The sequence below is a fragment of the Sprattus sprattus genome, assembly GCF_963457725.1.
Source record: "Sprattus sprattus genome assembly, chromosome: 2".
Lineage (NCBI taxonomy): Eukaryota > Metazoa > Chordata > Actinopteri > Clupeiformes > Clupeidae > Sprattus > Sprattus sprattus.
Genome location: NC_137921.1, coordinates 43,082,717 through 43,102,716, shown reverse-complemented (window position 1 = coordinate 43,102,716; position 20,000 = coordinate 43,082,717). Strand labels below are relative to the sequence as shown.

Here is a 20,000-nt window from a genome sequence, read left to right as displayed (position 1 = left end):
CACACACACACACCTGGGTCATTTTATAGCATTGATGTGAGGGCACTTGCATTGTGTATCCGTTACTGGTAATTTATTGACTGGCACATAGCTAGGACTCGGCCCCTCTGTGGAGTGCCTTGCGCTGTGGGTAGCTGGTCAGTGGCAGATCAAAGTTGAGCTGCGGCTGCTCTTTCAGACAGAAGCGGGGAGCCATTGACGAGGCCCCCGGGAGCAGCCGAGCCTACAGTGCGTCTGCCGAGACTCTGGTTACAACAAAGAGGATATGAGATTCAGGAATTTGGATGGAGGCTCCGTCGCGCCACGTCTCCCCCCAGGAAAAATGTCACCACTTGAAGAACTTACCCGGAATGGACGGAACAGCCAGAGAGACAGTCAGGAATAGACAGACAAGAGGAATGGAGAATATCATGTAAAAAAAACAGGAGTTTAAGTTGCCTGTATTAATCATTTTATAAGACGTCTGCTTTGGATTGGCTGCAAGCAAGCCAGGGATCTTCTGGAATGGCGTTGTGTGATTGCCCTGCCCTGCAGCCACCTTTACATCCCCTTCTCTCAATGGAAATGTCTCCTTGTAGATTAGCAATACTCTGTCACTTTTAATGGATTCATGTAGCAGTGGATAAATAAAATGCCTGGCCTTGTGAAAATATAAGGCGGTGGGAATTTCCTTTTTTAATGCAGTGACAGTTAATGAGATTCATATTGTGCCTGTCTGGAATTGACAATGATGTTGTAATGGTTGTCTTTTCTTGCGGAAACAGTTACACACCAATAAAAACATTGTGGTATGGTGGTCTTGCTGAGGCCAAAATGTGGGGAGAAGCCATCCGTTAGAGAAAACAGGATTTTGCCAAAAGCTTTCACATGCATTGGTGGGTGAAATTGCATATTTAACTGAAGACTGTGGAGCTGAACTAGACTGACTTCTTGCCGTTACAGCACATTAACGTAGGAAAGAGTTAGAGTAGGAAACCGTCTGAAATGCCAGAGTAATGGTGGAGTTCACATATGGGTTTTAATTCAATTTTAATTTACTGTAATTCTTTCAAAGCTACTGTTGAGTTACTCAACAGTTTGTCAGCCTTAGCTGACAAGAATTTAGTATTCCACTTATTCAGTACAGTGGATACGTTTTGATGGATGTTATCAGATGGTTTTGTAAAATTAAGAGAAATCACATTTTTGAGAGGCATGAGTGTTCATTTGATCGTATATGAGGTCACTAGAGACATAGCTAACAGACATATAAAGTAATCTGCATAACTATTGACCATGGGGAACTTCCATGTATTGACCATGGGGTCCATTTTGTCATTTAACCCAACGCGGTGGAGCGCGCGCGATACAGGCGCAAGTATCGTAGGAGGGTCTGGGGGCATCCCCCCGTCAATTTTTTTTATTCCTAACTGTCTGAAACGCTATTTTACTGCATTTTGAGGTGCACATTTTGTGGAATTCAGGTAATATTTATTGGTGTGTCTGTTGCAGTATTGTTGCTTAATTGTCACATATGATGTACATCAGTGTACCACACAAACTGAAAATCATACCAACACAGAAGAAATTCAAGCCAGAACTGCCATGTATACATGCAGGGGGCTACTGGTCAGTTGATAGTCACATAGTGTTAGACTTGGCTGACCCAAATAAGAAGTTTAAAAAAAATGTTTTACTTTTTATGAATATCTTAGTCCTAGAGTCTTCCTTGACTAGTGATTACATATTCAATTTAGTTAATCTTTCATATATTTTGTGCAAGACACTTAGCAGTTATAAGCTATGTTTTTATGTTTTTATATGCTACGTGTATTATATGCTAATATAGGGTGACCAGATTTGAGTTTGTGGAAAAGATGACACTTCGTCGGGGAACCTGCCCCCTCCCCCGCGACGGAGTTTTGACATATTATTGTCGTGCCTGGACAACATGAATGTACTGTTTTTACTTCATATGCATTTACTGTAGTTAATGCAATACCTTATTTCAACTGAAACACCTCATCGTGTTGCTTCACTATATTTAAATCATGTACTTACAGTTCATACATGTGTAAATAGTGTTACAAATCACGGATGCGTAATATGGCTTTTTATTGCTCTACACGAAACGCAACACAATTTCAAAATGGCACGGGGTTTATGCCCTGTTACAAGTTATCTCGAACAGACTGTGTTCCGTCACACACCTGTGTAAATGCAGTCCCAACTAGAAAATGCATTTCCTGAAGGAAATACCAGTGCATGAAATGCAAAAGTTAGGAAAGGAAGAAGAAAAGAAAGAAGAGTGAAAGAAGGAAAGAAGAAAGGAAAGAAGTGTGGAAGAAGGAAAGAAGAAAGGATAGAAGAGTGAAGAAAGGAGAGAAGAGAGGATGAAGGAAAGAAGAGTGAAAGAAGGAAAGAAGAAAAGAAAGAAGAGTGAAGAAAGGAAAGAAGAGTGAAAGAAGGAAATAATAGTTGAAGAAGGAAAGAAGAAAAGGAAAGAAGAGTGAAAGAAGGTAAGAAGAAAGGAGAGTGAAGAAAGGAAAGAAAAGTGAAAGAAGGAAAGAAGAGTGGAAGAAGGAAAGATGAGTGGAAGAAGGAAAGAAGAGTGAAAGAGAAAAAGAGAGTGAAAATATTGAAAAAAGGAGATAAAAATGGAGTGAAGGAGAGATTGAGTGTGAGAGAAAGTAGACTGAGAGGGATAGAGAGAAAGATGGAGAGATGGAGAGAAAAAAAGTAGAGAATGGAAGGTGTCTTAATGTTCCTAGTTACAGTTAAATTGAGAGGGACAGAGAAGGGGTTCCTTTGATTTGGCTCAGCTGTCAGTGACGCACAGGTGCAAGCCAGTTTAAAGACCCTATTATGATGTCATAATGGCCCAATGTAAGTCAATGGGAAAATTTCGATTCGTTTTTATTTAATATCTTAAAAAGTATAAAGTTTAGAAAAGTGAAAAATACATAGCATAAGTGTCCTTTACAAGACCTACGCGACAAAGTTTGAATGAAGTTTCTACGTTAAGCGGTTCGGGCTGAATTAATCGCAGAAAAAGGTAACAAGAATAAGAAGAAGAAGAAGAAGAAGCCTAGGAATAACAATACAGGGCATTTCATGCAATGTAATTAGTACAGTAAGGAACATTGTTGAGCTCTGTGCATTACAAACAGAAAGTATGCGCCCGCCGCACGGCATTATGGGGCGACTATGCCTGCACGTTACAATAGGCTATGTATTTACTGAATTAAAATAATTTCAGCTTGTCCCATGTCCATGTGTTTACGTGCTGTTCTGAAGTCACGTTGGTAAGATTTGGGTATAAATTAGGTTAGGATTAGGTTTACCTGAACCAGCGGGAAAAAAAATTCAACCCGCGTCAACACTTCAAAAGTAGTCCGCCGGAAAACGGCGGACCTGGCCACAATGCCGTTAACGTTAACGTTCACGCATTAGACGTGTTACACGTGCTACGTGAACTATCTGTTCATTTCAATCTGTTATTATTTTCTTTTGTGATAGAAATATTATTACCGGAAAAACAGGGGATGAAAAACTCAGGGCGTCTGTAGGGCGTCTGCCTTAAAGTAGTGCGTCCAATGTTTTATTATTTTAGAACAGTGCGTCCGAAAGACGCTCGGACGCATGCCTAGCTAAAAGCCTGTGGGGAAGTGATGTATTCTCTGGTATTCCCACCACGAAGGTTCAAACTGTAAAAATGAAAGGTCATTATTTTCAGTTCGGTTCAACAGTGGTCAACTTTTTTTGTTTTGTTTCTCTGTTCTCAACCAATGCAACTTTTCAATGTCATCACATTTGCACCATTTTGTTGAACAAGGCCACACCTTGCTTTCTACACCATTCAACCATTTTCAAAGGGTTATTCATTCTAGATATTTTAACAAACGTTTACAATCGCATCATCTTTGTGAGCTGTTTTGTTTACATTGTATGTTTCTGAGCTGGTACAAGATTTGATACATATTTGTTGCATTGATCTCCTGGTTATTGGTCATGTGATGATTAGACATTGCACATTACCTCTAACATTCTGCCATGTACGGCACATGTGAAACTGAAGGAATTAGATAGGAAGGCAACCAGGTCATTCAGATAGTGGAATATGAGCTAATCGTGTTTGGTTTTCTTGGAAGTAGAGAAATAACATTCCTTGAGAATGTTTCATGCAGTTTTGCTTCAAGTGCATTTTACTCTTTAGAAATAGTGACAGTGTGTCAGTGTGGAGTTCTTTTCCATAAACAAGAGAGAGATAGCTTCCAAACAAATCCTTTATGGGATACTGAAGGCAGTTTGACAAGTCCAAAGAGCAGACATTTAAAAGAAATCTGAATCAGCCTAATCTCCTGCTTGCCGAAAATATGTCATCGGCACTCATTGACAGGAACCAGATCTCATCCCTGTGGAAACCTTTCACGAACAGAGACCCAGGTTTGACTTCTAAATTAAGAAACGTCCCTCTGTGCCTTAGTTACGGGCCTATGTTACCCTGGGACCAGTGCGAGGGATGTGAACTGCTGTCACAGTTGTGTTAATTATGAAATATCACCAAACGAGTTTGACCCGTAGGCAACCCATTACAATGTGAAACACATTTTCAGCGCATTTGCCGAAGGAATAACTTTTTTTGTTATCAATCGCTTCTCTTGTGAGTCGAACACAAAGAACAGCACAGTCATTCTAGATTCTGCATTCTTTTTTTTCTTTTTTTTACATTCTACAAAGACTCCACATACTTGTCAAGATGAAGAACAGCTTGACCTCTAATGCTCCCCGCAGCCCCTCATCATATCTGTCTTTCATGTGGAGCAGCGGCACCATCAATCACAGTTACTGGGGCATCCTGTGCATGTCTCATCCCTGCCCTGTAGAATACAGAAATTAGCTTCTGATAGCCCGGTGGGATACATGCTAAGCTCCCTATTACGCTGTGTGGCTCCCTGTTAGCTGCAGTTTGGCCTTTCAGCAATGTTTTGCGAAGATAGAGAGTGAAGGTGAAAGTGATATACAGGCTGAGAGAGAGACACAGGGAGACAAGAGCAAGCTGAACAGAAGAATATGAAGAAACACAAAGAGAAAGAATGAGCAGAGAGAGAGAGAGAGAGAGAGGAGGAATGAGACACAGAGACTAAGGAAAGTAGACTTTGTTGGTCATGTTTTTCTACCTCTCACCTCCATATTTCTTTCTCTCTCTCTCTCTCCCTCTCTCTCTCCCTCTCTGACTCGGTCCTCTCCTCTCTGCCAAAGAGGTGTGTTGTCACATTGATAACTCCCAGGCATGCAGTGGGTTTTTTTGAAGTGTGGGGTGCGAAGGTGATCCTGGAAGGCTGTCAGCAGTGATTACATGGAGGCAGTGCATGCAGCGGCTAACCTGGCCTTGGCGTGACGGCCGACAGCCATTCACACGGCAGCCTGACCTACCTCCCAGCAAACACATTAAACTGCGTACACACCTTTGAGCACACTGGTGATTTAATGGAGCATGGAGTACAGACACCAGTCTGGAAAAATCCATGTGATTTGGATTTACAACCTTGCATTGAAATGTTGCCAGTATAGGTCATAGGGGTGCTCTCTGGTGTCTGTCTGTCCCACTGTGTATACTTTTGCAAAACATTGGTCACTACAGTGTATAGGTAGGATGCTCTTGTTTTACACAACCACATTATTGAGATATAGTTGCATATGTTGATTATTAATTCACACCTTCGCCAAGGGCATCACCATCTGTGCTTGACTGAAACCACTCATCTTCAGACCCATCTTTTTTCTCCCCGTTGTTTCCATGATGGCTGATCAGTCTCCTCAGAAAGTACAGCCAAGTGAAAGCTGTCTGACTCTTTGGAGAAGTGAATGGATGGTGGCAGATGTCGAAATGCTCCATCTGATAATACACAACAGATGTCTCAATGCTCCCCAGCCCTTTCTCTCCCTCCCTTTCTCTCTCTCTTCTCCCTCTCCCTCTTTCTTTATTTCTCTGTGTCTCTCTCTGAGCCATTGGAGTGGAGGCTGGCCGTGTGGACTAGGGAGCCCTACTGAGGGCAGACACATTTGATTGATTAAAGCAGAGTCAAGTGAGGGGAGAGAGAGGTGTGGAGATGGGAGACTTGGGAGACAGAACTGAGTTCTGACTGGACACACGCACACTCACACCCATTTCCCACTGGGAGACTAGCTATCACTCACATTGGCACACTGCCTTGAGACCAGGGTTGGGGAGTAACTAGTTACATGTAACAGAGTTACGTGATTAAAATACAAAATAAATGTTTAAATACAAAAGAAGTTGCAGTTGCAGTTAGTGAGAAAAATATGTAATTAAATTACAGTTATTGATCAAAATGTCAGTTGTTTCAAAGGGGTTACATCTGAATATATTCCTTTCGGTAAAAAGCTTAAAAGCTTAAATGAAGAACATAACATTCATTCTGTCGCTTTGCCATCTAGACAGGCTTCATTCATTTGATAGTATGCACTCACATTTTGAGCATTGTTTTTGATTGCTTCTCTTTCGCCTCCCAATCAGAAAGTAATGGGAAGTAATCAAATGTAAAAGTAACCATCCCAGCCCTGCTTGAGACATGCCATCACTCATATTTCATGGATAATTACCCCTTTTCAAGCTTTCACAGATTAACTAAGGTCCTTAGTTTTTTTTGTATTCTAAGGGTACTAGAAGGACTACATTCATTGAGACAGAGGTTCAATGCTTGTCCTCATACATGGATCTCCTGAAGGAGGGGTTACTGAAGAGCTCTTTGGGAACCCTTTATGCTATCAATGTTGTAGTGGGGATGAAAAGTCTTAAAACATTTAAACGCTTTGTGGGATTTGAAAGGGTTCTTTATGGGGGCAAACTTGGGAACCCTTATTTTGTAGGTTTAAACTTAATCCTGCACCAGTCCTGTTTGACAAATTAAATGGAAAAATCTCCATAGACTTGTAAACCCAAAGAGCTCTTTAAATCTGTTTAAAGTTCCAAGTACAGAACAGCAGTCCTATCATATTGCAGAGTGTGCTAAAAAGGTTGCTCTTTTATCACCCTCTGTTTAGACAGTAGCCCAATGAGATAAGGTCAGGTAGAGGAGGGTTTGTTTGTCTCTGTGAAAGTCATGAAGTCATCTAACTCTGTGAGTGTGAACAGTGATAGGTGGGAATAAATCACTGGTGTGCTATTTTACGAGGCCTTGGATCGTGTGATGTACCGCTAGTCAGGATGGAGACAGGCGAGGAGCCACATCTGCCATTGCTGTTCACCTTTCATCTTTCCAGCATGTTGAGGACAAAAGCCCATTCCTGCTGGTCCAGTCTACCTAGATGTGTGGTGCTCAGAACACTTTTATGTGTGCCTGTATGTATGTACTGTGTGTACATGCATGTTTGCCATGACGACCGTGGGCATTATAACACAGGGGGAAAAAAGACAGAATGGTGGCAAGACAAGACACTTATCACTGAAGAATACTGCCTTCTGAATGTCTTCCAAACACTGAGGGCCCTATCTTGCACCCAGCGCAAGTGACATAGTCACCGACGCAAGTATCATTCCTATCTTGCACCCGGCGCACAGCGCGATTTTCCCTCCAGAGGTCCGCTTCGAAATGAACTTGCGTCGACATGGGCGGGGGCGGAACAGAGAAGGCGTTTCTCTGGCGCAAGTGGTATTTTGCAGTTTTCAAAACAACGCCGTGCGCCGTGCGCCATTGACCAAAAAAAAGCTGGTCTAATGTGAGGCGCAATGTCTAAAGTCTGTAACGCGTATTCAGAACGCTATTTTAAGGGCGCATGTGCTTGCCCGCACAGTATAGGACCTGTAGGCTACACTTTACTTCTGTCGTCTTCACGAGAGATTTACACCAATTGTTTGGCAAGCCATATATAATTACAAGGAAAATAAAGTATTTACCACATGAGGAAATCATTGTGATATCCGTATCCAAGACATTTAAAAACTAGGCATACATCTAGCGTACACAATTGACCCAAATGATTCAGGTTAATTGAAGCTGCGTGACATTTGATTTATTGTATGGCTTTGTTGCATTTATTTAATGCCAGTATTATTATAAATCTTGTAAACTCATCTCTGTGTATGTGGACTTTATTTATGTACCTTGGGTTTGGTCAGCTGGTGCACTGGCTTGGGTGCCGATTTCCATGCCCCCAAATCCCTGCACGCTCTCAGGCGTGAGGGTAGACGTGGCGATGTCCTCTGCTGCCGTCAGATCCTGGGTCGAGGCAGATCCACCTCCCGTGAAGGCACGAGAACGTGTGTTACCTTCCAGCTTGGATGTCCCACGTCTCCGGACGTCATTATAGCGTTTTCGGCAACGTTTTCGGGTGCCCCGTTGCAGAAACAATCACGGCAATATCTTGACATGCTTGCTTGACTTTGCTTACTTTTGGAGGGTTTCTCGCATCCCCATATATATCTATCTTATCTTTTTACAAAGCCATACAATAAATCAAATGTCACGCAGCTTCAATTAACCTGAATCATTTGGGTCAATGTGTAGGCTACATGTATGCTTATTTTTAAAATATCTTGGATATGGATTTCACAATGATTTCCTCAAGTGGTAAATACTTTATTTTCCTTGTAATTATATATGGCTTGCCAAAAAATTGGTGTAAATCTCACGTCGGTCTCCTCGGCTGTGAACTTCTCCGGTCTTCCACCAGGTAATTCCGCCATCAAAATAACAAGCCGCTATGGACTATGCGCTTCTCGCTCTTAAAGGGAATGTGAAATGACGCTCCGATTGGTTTATTGCATATTACGCCCAAACCACACCTATGGCTGAGTAACCTCCTTTGGACCAACCCTTTTGACACTTGCGCTGGACGCAAGTGTGTTTTTTCCGCCGTTAAAATAGCAACTGCGCCATAGAGCCGCCCACACAGCTACTTGCGCTTGGCGCCGTCCTACTTGCGTTTCTGATCGGCAAGATAGGGCCCTGAATGTGTTTGACCTTGCAGTGAATGATCAAATACATTTCACGTTTGGAGCTTCAGCAATTGTGGCAGTTTTATTTTTACACTCCCTTTAAGGTCGAGCCTCTTGCCAAGAATTTAGAGTCGGTATGTCCTCTGCTGTAAATTCACCTCTCACACCCACTTCTCTTTCACGGTGAACATCTAGGTGGACTCCAGCCGTCTAAAAAATGTTAAAAATCTTTTTCAGACTGTATAAGTGTTCCTTTCAGTTTGCATCGGTACACTTCATTGCGAGGTTCTGTCCATTTGGATAAAGAAATATGTTGTTTAAATGTATTCACTATGAAAGAATGTTTTTTCAAGGAAAATATGCACAAAACACGTTCACCAGCCCTCACCCACCCTAACCCTAACTGATGTCAGTTAGTGGAGCCTTATCATTATTCGGAAGCAGTGCGTATCAAGACAATCAGTGTCTCCATATACATTACATTGACAATTTGTTTTGAAGGACAACTGTATGAGGAAGAAATGCTGCCTATCATTATACAGCCAAAGAGGAAGAAAACTGGCTCCGCTGAAAAGATACTATTTCATATATGGGCAATCCTGGAATTCAAACAGATAATAGGAAAGATGTTGAGTAAGTCAATACTTCAATGCAGCTGTCTAACAGCTTTGTTTTGAACAGCTGCAATAAAGTATTGATTTCCTGTACTTTTTGGGAGATTGAGTTTTCTCCTTTGTCTATATCCCGATACAGCAAGTGGGTTGCCCACTTGCATTCCATCCGACTATAGCAAGGAAAATTCCCTTCTCGTGCAGCCCTGTACCACAGGATGTATAGTACAGTTAAATGGTGTGTGCAGGTAGTCAACATGTTCTCCCATCTGTACCTCAGGAAAAAAACATGCTGCTCAGAATTTATCCTTGAAAAGCCTCCTCTCTGCTTCAACACTGTGGTCCTTGTGAGGTTCTCCATGAAATGTTTGTGTGAGCCACTCAGCACAGGGTGGGCTGTTCCCCTTCATACGGTCTGGTGCATGTAGCATTTGAAAAAAAGGTTACATGACATCCCAAAGGTTTGTTTATCTGTTTGTCTGTTTGTTTGCAGTGCCTACAACCGTGCAAGGAATTGTGGGAAATGGTCGGAGGCCTTTCGGAGAAGTCGTGTGAGGTAAGGTTCTGTGTGTGTGTGTGTGTGTGTGTGTGTGTGTGTGTGTGTGTGTGTGTGTGTGTGTGTGTTTGTGCCTGTGTGTGTGTGTGTGTGTGTGTGTGTGTGTGTGTGTGTGTGTGTGTGTGTGTGTGTGTGTGTGTGTGTGTCTGGCTGACTGTCTGTCTGTCTGTCTGTCTGTCTGTCTGTCTGTCTGGCTGGCTGGCTGTCTGTCTGTGTGTGTGTTAGAGAGAAAGAGAGAGAGAGAGAGAGTCTTGTTTTGGACGAGAAGTGCCTTTGGTTGACTGGAGATGGTGAAGGCCAGACAGGAGATCATGATTAGACAGGACACCTCCCAGTGATTAAATACACTGAAAAACGACCAAATATCTCTCAAGTATTAACCTGGGACACAGGGGCCTCGAGCCAAATAGGAGATTTTGAAATACTAGACAAGAAAGGCAATATCATCTGGAACTCCCCAAATAGTGCCTCTAAGACCTGCCATGCCTGGTGAACAGGGCGTATTGTGTGTGTGTGTGTGTGTGTGTGTGTGTGTGTGTGTGTGTGTGTGTGTGTGTGTGTGTGTGTGTGTGTGTGTGTTTTTGTGTGTGTGTGTGTGTGTGTGTGTGTGTGTGTGTTTGTGTGTTTAGGGAGGGTGCAGGGAGATGCCAAATTATTATACTTAAAATATAACTCTCTTCAAGGTTGATTATCCAGGTCTTTTATCATGGTACTTCAAAGAAGCTAGTGGACTGTTTAGAGAAAAGCCTGTTGTTCTTCTACTGCGAGAACCACAAAAAGGTTGGCATAATTGATGTCTATAAGATAAGCCTGGCATTTACCCTCAAAGAGGTTTATCTCCTCGTTTATGGAAAATGAAAGAAACCCATTATTGAGATTGAGTCGCCCATTATATAGCATAGATCTGCAAAAGACGATGACTATTAGGGACACCAATTTCTGGTGATTTACCTCACTGCATGTGTTGCGGTAGTTAGGTTACAGTACATGAAAATCATTTCATAGAGTTCCCAGTGTGGTTTACAGGCGTTCTATATTAGGAACAAGGATCTAAGACCTCTTGCTTTTGTTGCGTCCCCCTCCAACCCCTCTATAATTCCCCCAGTACTGGCAGACATGTGCCTCTCATAAAAAAAAAACAGAAAGATTGTTGAGTTAAGTAATTCCTGGAGATGTTTTGCAAATGAACACTTTCCAGTAGGGTTCCAGCCAGCCGCATCTCTCTCTCTCTCCATCCTTCTCTCTCTCTGTCTCTGTCTCTATCTCTTTCTCTCTCTCTCTCTCTCTCTCCCCCCAAATCCACACACAGCCAGATGTGTCACCGGATCTGGAGCTCTGGGTTTGTTTCAGGGTGACAGAGCCGAGCCCCGGCCGTGCCAGAGCGCCTGTTTGTTTGTGAGATGTAATGAACACAGTGAACGTCTCTCCCCCCGACAGAAAGAGGAACGAAGGACGGACGCTGCATACGCTGTCCCGCACAGACAGCAGAGTGGGTGGTTGGCCCGAACCACGCTGTCCTGTCCTGTGCGCTCATTTTCTGTTTCTGTTTTTCTGTCTCAAACTCTCTATCTCAAACTCTCCCTCCCTCTCTCTTTCTTTTCTCCCCCTCTCATGCTTTCTCTTTTTCTCTTGCTCTGTCTGGCCCAGCGGTGCAGTGGTTATCACTGCTGTTGTCTCACAGGAAATTTGGTCTGGGATGGAATCGTAGTCTGGGCGTCACTGTGCGGTGTTTGCATGTTCTCCCATGGCTCGTGTGGGTGTCCCCTGGGCACTCTTCCAACCACACAAAGTCTTGCACATTCGAGATGTCAGACATCAGATATTCCTGCCACTGCTCCAGACCAGGGCACCAGGCTTAGAACTGAAGCTGGGTGTTGAACTGTGGCTTCTTATTGCTGCCAAGTCAAAGGGATAAACAGTTTTCTCCCACTGCTATCAATACAGATGAAGCTATCTCCCCCAACAGTTAACATTTTTTTTATCTCTACTCAAGCTTTCTCTTTCTTTTCCAAGTCTTTGACTCTGTCCTCCAATCTACTTTGAATTCATCACTTCTTTCTCCTGTCACCCTCTCTTTGTCCTCTCACTTTTTAGGTTTCCATTTTTTTTTCTGCACTGTTATCTGTTTGTCTCTCCTCACTCTGTCTCTGTTTTTAAGTTTATCTCTGTCACTCACTCACCCTCTCAAACAATCTCTCTCCCTCTCTCTGTCTCTCCCTCTATCTGTCTCTCCCTCTCTCTGTCTCTCCCTCCCAGCACCATGAGTGTGTGACCAGTGCTGAGTTCCTGCTCTCGCTGCACTCTCAGAAGCAGGGCGACTGCCCGTCTCCCCAGAGGGCCTCCGGCTTCGCCGCCGCCTGTGTTGAGAGCTGCAGCACTGATAAGGAATGTTCCGGGTCCAAGAAGTGCTGCTCCAATGGCTGCGGACACACCTGCCAGACTCCGACTAACCTCTTCAAGGGTACGGGTCACCCTGGGCCGACAGAGTTTACACTGCTGGCCACTCAAAGGCTGGCGCTGGGCTTGAATGTGATTAAGTTATGAAAGACCATATTAAGTTGACAGCCACTGGAATTTTTCAGTTAACACAAATCTTAACTTACTAACTTAACATAGAAGAAACATAGTCTCTTTTATTTCGTTTTGTGATTTGAGCTTTTACTGGAAATGGCACGTCTCCAACCTTACTATTATGTTTTATTACAGTGTCAGAATGTGATATCAATGCAGGAAATGAGATGTGAAGGCACTCTATGTTATTGTCACACCAAGTGTTCATCCATTTCCATCATTTATGACATTTATAGGTGCTCCACTGAAGCCAAAGAAGGACATGTCTTTCTCAGAGGACCATTTAGGACACCTGGAGGTGAAGTGGACGTCAAAGTTTAACGTGTCCATCGAGCCTGTCCTGTACATCCTGCAGAGGAGGTGGAACTATGGCATTCACCCGAGTGAAGACGAGGCGTCATCTTGGCAAACCATTCTCATGGTAAAGACTAATGACATTTCCACCCTTGCCATCACAAGGCAAAAGAAACCATGACCTTCATAGGGAAGCTCATTCCATCAACAGAGTAGGCTAACCCATGCATAGCATTCGCCATGGCAGGGCCTACGCCGTCAGCAGTATAGGCTTTTACAAGGGAGCCTGAATGGTAAACATATTTAGGAATTACACAGACACGTACTCTTGCTGTCTGTGAATGTAGAGGGATTAAACATATGAAGGCTGTGGAAACAACGTGCTTAATGGTATATCCATATGAGACATGCCCTACTAATCAGGCATAATTAGCGGCTGGATTGGTCAGTTGGTATGTCTGCTATTGGTCCGTAATGAGTATTCAAAGTCTCACTCAAAGCCTTCTGGGCCCCACGTTTGGGTAGCGGCCATTCTAAAGAGAAAAGGCCAGCCCTGGCAGCACTTGTAGAACAAAAAAGAAATTTATGGTCTGAGGTCATAGGGTAAAATATGTTCACCCCTGAAATGACAGAGCTACTGATGTCCCCCCCCCAACGCCGGCCCCATGCACAGTTCACAGTTCATCTCCCTGCTCAACGCTGCCAATCTGGAAACAATCTCCTGCACACACTCAAATATGCAATTACATCAGTTGTAGGCGATCGCCACGATTACATCAAGTGACGTCATGACCGCTTGTCAAAGAGTCAAAGTCATTATCTCTTCCGCATTTCTGCATCATTTTTCCACCAAAGCGGCTTGCAGTCGCACTTGCTCCATGCGAAGGACAGACAGCTCTGTGCGAAACAATCGAACGCTTTTTTCTTTATTTCTGTCTGCACCATTTCGGACAAAGGGGAATAAAACCATGACACAATCAGGTCACTGTGCATCCCCTCCTGCTTCACGCTGCCTGGGAGGAGGGAGAGAGTTGAGTAATGGCTAGGGAGCGGCAGCAACAGGGGGGTTGGAGACATTCCCTGGCCAGCTGTCAGCGCCGTGATAGAGATATCTGCCTGCAGTCAATCAAGTCACGGCCCAGAGCCCTTATCAGTGCGGAGCAGGTGATGGAAGGCGTCCATCAGTGGAGAGGAGTACTGATCTGTCTTAATTAAAGCCTTCCGTCTCCTGTTGCCGTGCCTTTTTCACATGCAGTGTTTCCCGTATCTCCCCCTAATTTTTCCATCTCTCTCCTTCTCTCCCGCCCCCTCTCTTTCTTTTTATCTTTCCTCATCCACTTATTTTCCCCAACTCTTTTTTTTCCATCTCGTGCACATACCCTCTCCACCCTTCCTCTTTCCTACACCATTTTTTTTTCTGTTTGTTTATCTTGTTCTGCATCATTCCCCTTTTTCCAACCTTCTCTCCAAACCTTCATTTTGTCCCACGTTCCTCCTCGTTTATCTTACTCTCTTTCATTTCACATGTAATTCATTTCATTTCTCCTGCTCCCTTTCTTCCTCCTTTTCAACACCCTCCACCCCCCCCCCACCCCATCTCTGTCTTATCAGACCATAGAGGACCGGGCCGTGCTGAAAGACATCCGACCTCACAGGTGGTACCAGTTCAGAGTGAGTGCGGTCAACAGCCAGGGCACACGAGGCTTTACCACTCCTAGCAAGCACTTCTTCTCTTCCAGAGGTGAGTAAGCAGTAAGTGCCCCCAACCCCCATCCCCCCCCCCCCCCCCCCACCCCCACCCACCCACACACACACCCACACACACACATACACAAACACACACACACACACACACCACCATGACCACTTTCCATGAATTCTCCAGAGTCTGTGGTGTCTTGTGTTTTATTTGCCCTCTGGATTGCCGTACAAGTTGGTTGAAAAATGAGACATAAATGGATAAACCCTGCGTGTTTTCTCTTTTTTCTCATGAAGACATCAAATATTTGGGTGTGCTTACTGTTCATGTTACTTTTCCCTCTCAAATACTCCTCTGTGACACACTCACCAGGCATCTTTGAATGCACAGTGGTCAGCCATCCTCTTCATATTTTACTAGAGCCCGCTAGTGAAAAAAGGAGAGAGAGAGAGAGAGAGAGAGAGAGAGAGAAAGAGATAGAGAGATAGGGGGGGGGGAGGGGAGAGAGAGAGAGAGGGAAAAAAGAGAGAGAAAAATTGTTTTTTTCGTTCAACACTGGGTCATTTAATGGCACGCGGCGTGTTGTGGGTAAATCTGCAAATCCTCACGAGAGATTGAGAGACCACAGGAGCAGTGTAACACCAGCAACAGCCGTCTCTGTGCAGCCGAGCCGCCGCAAACCCCAGGAATTCAGGGGCCGCACCACACCGCTGCCTTGAGGGCCCGCTCTGGCTCCCAAACTCTCTCTCATGCTCACACACTCAACACAGACGCACATATATGCACACAGAGACAGACAGACACACACAAATACACAAAGACTCAAAGACACATATACACACAAATATATACACTTGCAGTAGTGTTCACACATGGATACAGTTCTCTCTCTCTCTCTCTCTCACACACACACACACACACGCACACACACACATATACACAAGAATACACACACATACAGACATTACACACACAAACACACACACACACACCCCCCACACACACAAACAAAGCAACCCCTCTGTATATACAGTACATGCTTATTCACTTTCAGATTTCCCTGCTGGTTTCACACTTGCCATCAAATACACACTGACACACTCATACACAAGCACACACATGCAACCACACACACACACACACACACACACACACCACACACACACACACACACACACACACACACACACACACACACACACACACACACACACACACACACACACACACACACACACGCATACACAGATGGATCGACAGCTCTTATTTATATACATTCTCAAACACTCCGGCCCACACATAATTTCAGATGTCCTAACGCAAGCATGGAGATACACAGAAATATCCCCTTTACCATGGCTGCAGCAAATAAACACATGACAGGCCTGGAAGATGATGGCATGGCTTTTTAGCAGATGTTCCCTTTCTCTTCCTCCGCGAGCTATTTCAGTCAAATATTTGGGGATATTTCTGTTACCATGACATGCTTGTTCTGATTAATACATCTGATTGTGTTTAATACGTCTCGGTCGCATCATGGCTTCTAAAGGATATGCCTCGTATCATTTCTGACCACAGGGATGCTAGAAGGGGCATAATTTATGGCGGAGCCCAGCCCAAAAGCGAGCCCAGAATATAATTACACGCAGGCTCAAGTAATGTGGAATCTGATGCCAGCGATTCCAGCAGTCAATCTTTTTTTCATTTCCATAAATTACCATGGACTTGGAGAAGGTATTTGGATGGAAAAAAACATGAAAAGAAACAAAAAAAACTACAAATATAACATGTCTGTTATCAACACTCTCAATGTCATTTGGCTTCTATCATTCCCTTGCGCTTGGTGTGGGGTTGTGCAGTTGGAAGCGAGGTGACAAGCTCTGAGCTGGCGTCAGTCAAAGTGACAATGGTTCGCTTTCGTGATGAGGAGCACGTTCTCTGCGCGGGAATGATAACTAGCCGAAATCTGCAATGTGTGGCTCTGCTAGCCAGACCCCATCGAGAGATAAACAGAACCAGCTAACCCCAGTCATCCGCTGGCGAACTCATCACCCCGGAATTACTTGGCCCAGTTTTGGATTTGCAGAAAAATGGCATCCTCACGATCTTGCATGGCATGAATACTGACCGAAAATGCACAGGCCTGAACCTGGTGGACGAAGGGATGAGTGATCTCTAGTAACAGTAGGTGGAGAAAGACGGTGAACAGGGAAAAGATGACATTTTAAGAGAAAGACATGCTTTTCTTCATCGTCATGCCCATTAAACACACCTTACATGGGGTGAGATGGTAGAAGGAACGGAGGGGGGTTGATATGAAGAATGCGTAAGGTCAGAGGTCACCCAAGTGGCTCCTGTTGCTCCTGGCAACCTCACAGATGAAAGCTTCTGTAGGAAGCCTTGATGACTCAGTGAGGAAAAGACCAAGTGACAGTTCTTCTCCGGTGACCTTGCTGCGCTTGTGCACACCCCTTCGGTCCCCCGTTTGTTTTTGAAGTGCCTTCCTGTATGAAATGGACCCTTTGTTTTGGTTAGGGCCCCCAAGCACGGCTGACTTCAATGGGGGCCAGGAGACCAAACAAGGCATGGTCTCCACACACCCCCCCCACCCCCACCCCGCACCCCCCCCCAAGGCACACGGCTGTTCCCATATCACTGACAGTGGCCTTTCGTGATGTCATTGTAGCCCCTGCGCAATATCAAAGCCCGAGCCAGGCTCTCACATGCTCTGTAGGTGCAGCATTTAAATCAGATTAATGACGCCCCGAAGGCTGGTATAATGGTGGGATCTGGAGTTAGGTTTTAATCAGAAACAGAATCTCTGTGTGTTGCTCTCTGCCCTTTGGGGTTGGCATGCTCAGTGACCAACCAGATCTCTCCCCCGTGACCAGCGCAATTTCCATAATGTCTTTCAGCCACCTTCATCTGAAGAGGATCAGGAAAATCAAATGACCCCCACTCACAGGATGCCATGGTAGCTTTTAGCCTGCCCTGCCCGGCTATGACAAATAGTGGGAAGAGACATCCATCATTTTCATTTTCTCACTCTCTCTTTTCCCTCTCTCACTCTCTCCCCTCTCTTTCTCTTTCTCTTTCTATTTCTCTTTCTCTTTCTCTCTGTCCCTTCACTGCCAGTGATCCCTCCCAAGTGCCAAGAGGCGGCTTGTGTTTGTGAAAACAATCTGCATGTGGTCGATCACCGCTGGGACGGAAACAGGGTGGGACAAGGGGGGAACGCAGGAAATGGACCCCCCCCCCCCCACACACACACACACACCTCACACTTGACACCCCTGGTCCATAATTTTGCCCCCCTTTTGCCCTTCAATAATGAGTCAACACAGGCCCCTCTGCCCCTCAGTTCCAAACCCCAGCTCCACTTCCAGTCTCTCCACTGGCCCACATTCGGCACCAATTCATTCCCCCTGCAGATCGAGGTTTAGAGCCTTGCAAAAGGATAATATTTGTTCAGACAATTTAATACCGTCTCCAGCCGTCAAGTTTATTTTTAGTTGTTTACGCAGCCATTGAAAGCCATTCATCTAGGCTCGTTTCTTCCCATGAGTCACATACCCCTTGTTTGCTCTCTGTACTTATCTCTCCTTGTAACAGTGGTGTCTGAAATCATCCATATCAGCGCAAACACGCCAAAGGCACCCTGCAATTTGCTGCTGCTTTTTTCGTTTGGCCGTTGTAGGTTAATGTGATGTTCTGTTGTGCTGAGTTGGTCACATTTGCGCCACTGTTCATGAATCTCAGTCCAGTTTCCTCTCGGTGTTATGGTTACGACCTCTGCGTCGTTCCAGGTCATCCCGGGGTGTCCGTAAAAGGAAATGGGAGAGCGTGGTAAAACAAAAAGGCAGTAATGAGCTCACCCCCTGTCTTTCCTCTCCTCTCCCATTCTTTCTCTCTTTCTCTCTCTCTTTCCCTCTCTTACCCCCTTCAACCAACATTTGGGCTGAGCTCTCATGTTTTGTACCACAGCCTTAAGTGATACTGTGCTGCTGTAAAGGAAACAAGGAAAGCACCGATGACCTCATGTCCTCTCTGTCTTCCCCTCCTTCCCTCTTCCACCATGCTCTGCTCCTCTCCCCTAATCCCCTACAGACCCCTTCCCACCAGAGGCTCCCCAGAGCCTGAGGAGAGGGAACGTCACCTTGCGGCCTGATGGTTTGGTTAGCGTGCCGCTGCGCTGGGACACTCCGGCAGAGGGGGATCTGCCCATCCACCACTACAGGGTCAGCTGGAGCATCCGCGGGGCCCCACGCCTCAGCCAGAGTCGCCGGGAGAACTCCAGGGTCACCGATGGGGTGAGGTCACCTCTCAAGCTCAAGGGTTTGCCTAAATCGTGACACACACAGAGAGATGCACTGCACTTGAAGTCACAGGGCTATGAAGATAGAACATAATTAACATTTAAACAACTTAAAAAAAAAACACCACTATTTGATGTGACGGTAGCAAAATAAACAGTAGTTACAGTAACATGCGTCTTCAACAAGGACTGGCAACTGAGAGAACATTAGCCTGAGGTTTGTGCAAAGGGGAAGTTTAGTAAGTGTCAGTGTGGTATGTGTCCTGATATACTCACAAAACAACAGAAGAACAGAGACTCGCTGGCCATTTGCAGTTTATGGACCTAAAACACTGTGCGCTGTAGTTTGTCTGGTCTATGTTTTCCTTTGGTTTAATATATATAGATGTCCCAGTCTGGCTGGTCAGCGATTTGTCATACCTGTGTGACCATCTATAGATGTACTGGCTCAGCGTTCTCTCCCAGACCCCCCTAGAGGCCCTGGTCACCTCACCGGTGCAGGTGCCAGCCCTGCATACAGCACCTGCACTGCACCAAACTACCCTGTTTGTGTGTGTGTGCGAGCATGTGTGTGTGTATGCACCTTCGCATATGTGTGTGTGTGTGTGCATCTCTTCACAAAGCCCCGAGAACAAAGACAGCAGCTGTTCTTGTGATCATCATATATTTTACTGAAACCAAAGCACTCACCCTTAAAGAAACAGCTCTGGAATGGTTTTCATTAGCTAATTTGTTTTTACAATGCAGTAACTTCAGGTCTGAGAATACAATCTCTCACCGAACAGAAGCACATAAAGATCAACTATTTTCATAGGCAGGCCTCATTTCTCCTCTATGTGCTCCATGTTTATGGCATGAGAGCAATACCGGAGAAATATGAGCCTCCCTCCTCCCTCCAATTAAACCACCAATTCATACGTTTCATACATAGATATTGTTGTTTTGACATGAAATGAGATCATAAATATGGCACTTCACACCATTGGCGCATGTTACTTCACACAGTCAGAAGT

General features: G+C 44.8%; 1 protein-coding gene across 1 annotated transcript in view; it reads left to right on the top strand.

Annotated features, from left to right (window-relative positions):
• anos1b (anosmin 1b) overlaps positions 1-20,000 on the top strand; it is a gene marked incomplete at both ends in the record, with an annotated part of 43,374 nt that overhangs the window by 15,170 nt on the left and 8,204 nt on the right. Inside the window, 5 exons of the mRNA XM_080860686.1 lie at positions 10,046-10,108; positions 12,365-12,569; positions 12,916-13,100; positions 14,585-14,714; positions 18,780-18,982. Of these exons, the coding sequence (XP_080716812.1) occupies positions 10,046-10,108; positions 12,365-12,569; positions 12,916-13,100; positions 14,585-14,714; positions 18,780-18,982 (786 nt within the window). The remainder of the gene's footprint in view (positions 1-10,045; positions 10,109-12,364; positions 12,570-12,915; positions 13,101-14,584; positions 14,715-18,779; positions 18,983-20,000) is intronic.